The sequence below is a fragment of the Pteropus vampyrus genome, unplaced genomic scaffold, assembly GCF_000151845.1.
Source record: "Pteropus vampyrus isolate Shadow unplaced genomic scaffold, Pvam_2.0 Scaffold38, whole genome shotgun sequence".
Taxonomy (NCBI): Eukaryota; Metazoa; Chordata; class Mammalia; order Chiroptera; family Pteropodidae; genus Pteropus; species Pteropus vampyrus.
Genome location: NW_011888819.1, coordinates 1,531,057 through 1,535,644, shown reverse-complemented (window position 1 = coordinate 1,535,644; position 4,588 = coordinate 1,531,057). Strand labels below are relative to the sequence as shown.

General features: G+C 36.9%; 1 protein-coding gene and 1 long non-coding RNA gene across 5 annotated transcripts in view; one reads left to right on the top strand and one right to left on the bottom strand.

The window, feature by feature from the left end:
- LOC105290803 overlaps positions 1-3,013 on the bottom strand; it is a 95,758-nt gene extending 92,745 nt beyond the window's left edge. For all 4 annotated transcript variants that reach the window (XR_002779841.1, XR_895781.2, XR_002779840.1 and 1 more), the window contains exon 1: positions 2,910-3,013. This is a non-coding gene — a long non-coding RNA (uncharacterized LOC105290803). The remainder of the gene's footprint in view (positions 1-2,909) is intronic.
- A 17-nt stretch (positions 3,014-3,030) lies between these two features.
- Positions 3,031-4,588, top strand: part of N6AMT1 (N-6 adenine-specific DNA methyltransferase 1) — an 11,389-nt gene continuing 9,831 nt past the window's right edge. Inside the window, exon 1 of the mRNA XM_011358204.2 lies at positions 3,031-3,202. Within this exon, the coding sequence (XP_011356506.1) occupies positions 3,069-3,202 (134 nt within the window). The 5' untranslated portion in view covers positions 3,031-3,068. The remainder of the gene's footprint in view (positions 3,203-4,588) is intronic.

Sequence of the window (4,588 nt, the reverse complement as noted above, 5' to 3'; positions counted from 1 at the left end):
AGAAATGAACTTTCTTTTCAAGAGCAGAGACTGGGAAAGACATTTTTAAGCACAATACATGAATAAGAAATCCAAAAAAATTTTTATAGTTTTTAAATATCTGCATAGCAAAAAATACTGTGAACAAAAGCAAAGGCAATAACAAACCGGAGGAAAATAACTACCAACCATGTATGAGAAATTTCCATGTAGTAGACATTTTGGGTTTTTTTTGCCCAGCACACAAATCAGTACCATAGTGTTGCTCTGGAGGTACCATTCTGGCTCTCTGGTTGTGCTGAGTCCCCACCCCAGACCCCCAGGAGATTACTTTACTACTTGGCCAGAGGATGGATTCAAGCATGAGCACATGATCCATTTGGAGCCAATAAAAAGGGATGAATGATAGGACTTTAGTTCAAGCAACTAGAAAAGACTCTTCCACTGAATTTGGTGGTGTGAGGCTATAAAGATACAGCCATCTTGGTACCAGTAGGAGGGCTAGCTTGAGGATGGAGCTGAAGAGGTAAAACCAAGGGATGAACCCCAGAGACATAATACCATTGCCTAAATAGATGAGACAGAAATAATAAGAATATTCAATGTCTTTAAATGTATTGAGGGGGGAGGAGCAGAGGGGAAACAATTAGAAGAGATGTGAGGGCTAAATTTTGATATACAGAAAACTATGCAAATAAAAAAAGTGGTTATTACTAGGTGTTGTGGGTTGAATTGTATTCCCCTACCATATATATGTGCCTTATTTGCAAATAGGGTCTTTGCAGATGTAATCAAGTTAAAATGAGGTCATACTGAATTAGGGTGGGCCCTAAATTCAATGACCGTGTGCTTATAAGGAGAGAGATTTGGAGCTACAAAGACATCCAGGAAAGAAGGCCATATGAGGACCCGCACAGAAACAGGAGTTAGGCTGCAGCATGCCAAGAAAGGCCAAGGCTTGCTGGTAACCATAAGATGCTAGAAGAGGCAAGGAAAGCTTCTTGCCTAGAGCCTTCGCAAGGAACATAGCCTTTCTGACACCTTGATCTTGGATTTCTAGCTTCCAAAACTGTGAGAGAATAAATTTCTGTTTTTTAAGCCAATCAGTTTGTGGTCATTTGTTTTGGCAGGCCTGAGAAACTAATACACTAGATAACAATTAACTACAAGGAAAAGCAAAAAGTTGTGCAACTGGTATAATACACAGATCAGTTTTGAATAGCATTTATATAGACAGAATAATGTAAAATAACATTGAGAAGATGGGGAGAGAGGAACTGGCAATTACACTTATTTACTGAAGGCAGGAGAATTAAACTGTTGCCTTTTCTCATGAGAACTTTACCTTCTACCATGGAAACTTGAACAGATAATGTTCAAGTTGAGAAACCGAGTAACACTGGTATAAGCTTGGTATACAGATAATAGAAATAAATGGCCAAAGAAACACCTAAGAGTTGAAAATGGTCACCTCTGGAGAATGAAATATAAGAAATTGGGTGCTAGAGTGGACTGTTTTTTCAAAACTATTTATGTAGAACTGTTTGGCCTATTAAACTACGAGTTATCAACTTCGATGAAAACAAAAACAAAATAAAAAAATATATAACCAAAAATTAACAGACAATTCACAAAAAAACTCAGATGATGAATATATGAACACACAGTTAACCTCAATTAGCAATTTAAAAGCACAATTAAAAATGTGTACACACTAAAACCCTGCCAGTCCACTCTGGGTTAAATCATAGAAAAAAATTCTACAAGATCAGATAAAAATATATTTAAGAAAGTTAATTATAGTGTTGTACATAACAGTGAAAACCTGGAAAGAACTAAATGTTTATCAATTGATATTTATCCATTCCAGATAGAAAAATGTTTTATATTTTTAAAGAATAAAATACTACGTGACAATTAAAAGTAAACTAACTTCATATATATATATATATATATAAACATAAATTTCATATAATGCTGAGTGAGAAAGTTAGAAGAACAATATGTCCAACCTAGTACCAGTTATACAAATTTGAAAACACATAAACACATGAATATTTAATGTAAAAGCATTAAAACATGGGTTGGATGGATACACACTGAATTGATGAGAGATGTTACCTTGGAGTGAGAATTACGAAATGGACCTGGACATGGGTACAGAATGAACATGCACTTCATTTGTAAATACTTTAGTTCTTATATTTAAAAATTGTTTTAAGGAAACATGAGAAACTAGTAATAATTGTCAATTTTAGATGATGGGTACCCAGGACTTTAAAAAATGTAATCCACATACTTTCCTGTATTTTTTAGTTCTCAAATTTAAAAAAAAACTAAATGTAAAAATGTCTTATTGGGAAATTTCAAAAATTAACTCAAAAAGAATGCAAATACTGCAAGTCTAATAACCTATAGAGTACTGACGATGCCCCAGAACATGAGAACCACCAACGAAAGCACCAAGCCCAGCAGTGTTATGGCTGAATTCCTCACTCATCCTGTGAGGACAGCATAATCCTGATACAGAAGAAAACTAGATTACTATTATTCCAAATTCAGCAATGTATTAGAAGAAAAATATCATCTTGCCTGAGTGAGGTGTACAAAGAGTGGCATTCATGATAATGAGGGGGGAAAAAACCCTTAATCTTAAATTTCAAAGTATAAAATTTAGTGATTAAAAAATAAAAAGTAAAATTTAGTAGCCATTATATATTTTTTCAATTCTTTGCAAACTAGGAATAAAAGAAAACGTCTAACTGTACAAAAAAGACACTTTCCCTAGTCAAAAAACAAATGAGGATGCACTCTGCCAGGTACTGACCCATAAACTGAAATAAATTTAAATATTCTAAAGAGGAAAGCAAATGTCAGTTTTAGCAGATTATTTAGTTGTTTACTTAGACATTCCAAGAGCATCTACTGACCAACTGTTAGAAGTAATCAGCCAGGGGAACGATTTGGAAGTAATCAGCCAGGGGTATGACTCCCCGCCTCCCGCCCCCGGCGCCCTGCTCCCATTGCCGCGCTTGCGCACGCACACTTGTGCATGCGCAGTTTTCACGCATGGGCCGGAGGAGAGAAAGATGGCGGCGCCCAGGTTCCCCACACCGCTGCACGGGCACGTGGGCCGCGGGGCCTTTAGCGACGTGTACGAGCCTGCGGAGGATACGTTTCTGCTGCTGGACGCTCTCGAGGCGGCGGTGACGGAGTTCAAGGGGTGCGAGAAGAGCGAGGGTCCTCGCGGGACAGGGCTTGGGCGTCCTGAAGCGGCGGCGGCGGCGGCGGCGGTGGCTGGGCCAAGGAAAGGACTGGTGCCTTCCGTCCCGAGAGAAGGAGGTGTCAGCTCACATAGCAAAGATTGACACCAGAACGCCGTCACTGATGATTTTCCTGTAGACACATGTAATGAGTGTGCCAGTGATCTGATTTTGCCTAAATTTTGTTTTGGTCTCAGGAGCTTCATACCTCCTTACCATGCCATGATGCGCATGCCCCTAAGAGCAGCGATATTATAACATTTAAAAACGATATTACGAAAATATTTCTTATTAATATAAAAATAGTAAATATTAAAAGCAGCGTGGTGTTATTTAATGTACTCAGTACATAAAACGACCTTCTAGCAATGGAAGGGCACAAAAATATAATGAGGTTGTGAGATGGAGTGAGGATGTATTTTTAAAGCCACTGTTTAGCATACCCAAGTCTGTAGCAACTGCCAATAGCCACCTAGGCACTTGAAATGTGGCTAGTGCAACAGAACTCAATTTTTCATTCAGTTGTAAAAAATTTAATAGTTACATGCAGCAAGTAGCCTAGAGAATTTTACCTAGCACCTTATAAATATAAGATCGACTTGTTGAAATGCTCGCTATAAATTTTAAATTCATAACAAAAAGAATGAATACTTACATTTTTAATGAAAGGAATTGGGTAATTAGATGTATTTAAAGATCAAAACTTGAAATGAGATTTCTCAGTATGAAACATAGCTGTCGGGCTTCAAAGATTTATCTAGTATTTTATCCCTCTTAACTTGGTCAGATTTTTCCATGTATAAAATGTCCCAACTCTTATTAAACTAGATTTTCATTGTAAACGATGGAACTTTTGATTTACTGGAATATAGACTGGAACAGTACTGTTTTATAACTTATATTTTATTCTCAAGCTATCCCAGAATGATTTACAAGCACAAATTGGCATTGCAAAATAATGCTGTAAAAGGAGCAGATTTTGTTATAAAGTTTTGGATATTTCTGGTCTTGGAATTTTAATTACTTATAAGACCATGATAGTTATTTTCAAATAGAAGCCGCCTAGTAAGATTCAGCAGACCTTGGTACAGCATAATAAAGGCTTGTCAGATATATGGACTGGTCCCAAAAGTTAGAAATCCCTAGAATTTGTTGTTGGGTAGTAGTGTGGGGAGTTAGGTGCTAGTGACACTCCGAAATCCCATCAGACCTATTTCTGTAATAGAGATAGTTGGTCCTTTCGATGTATATATAAGATTATAGGCAAGGAAATTTTAAAGACAAAATACAGTGGAATGGAGAATTATTTGGTAGCGTTCTTAAGATTATTATTAACATTCTAAGTC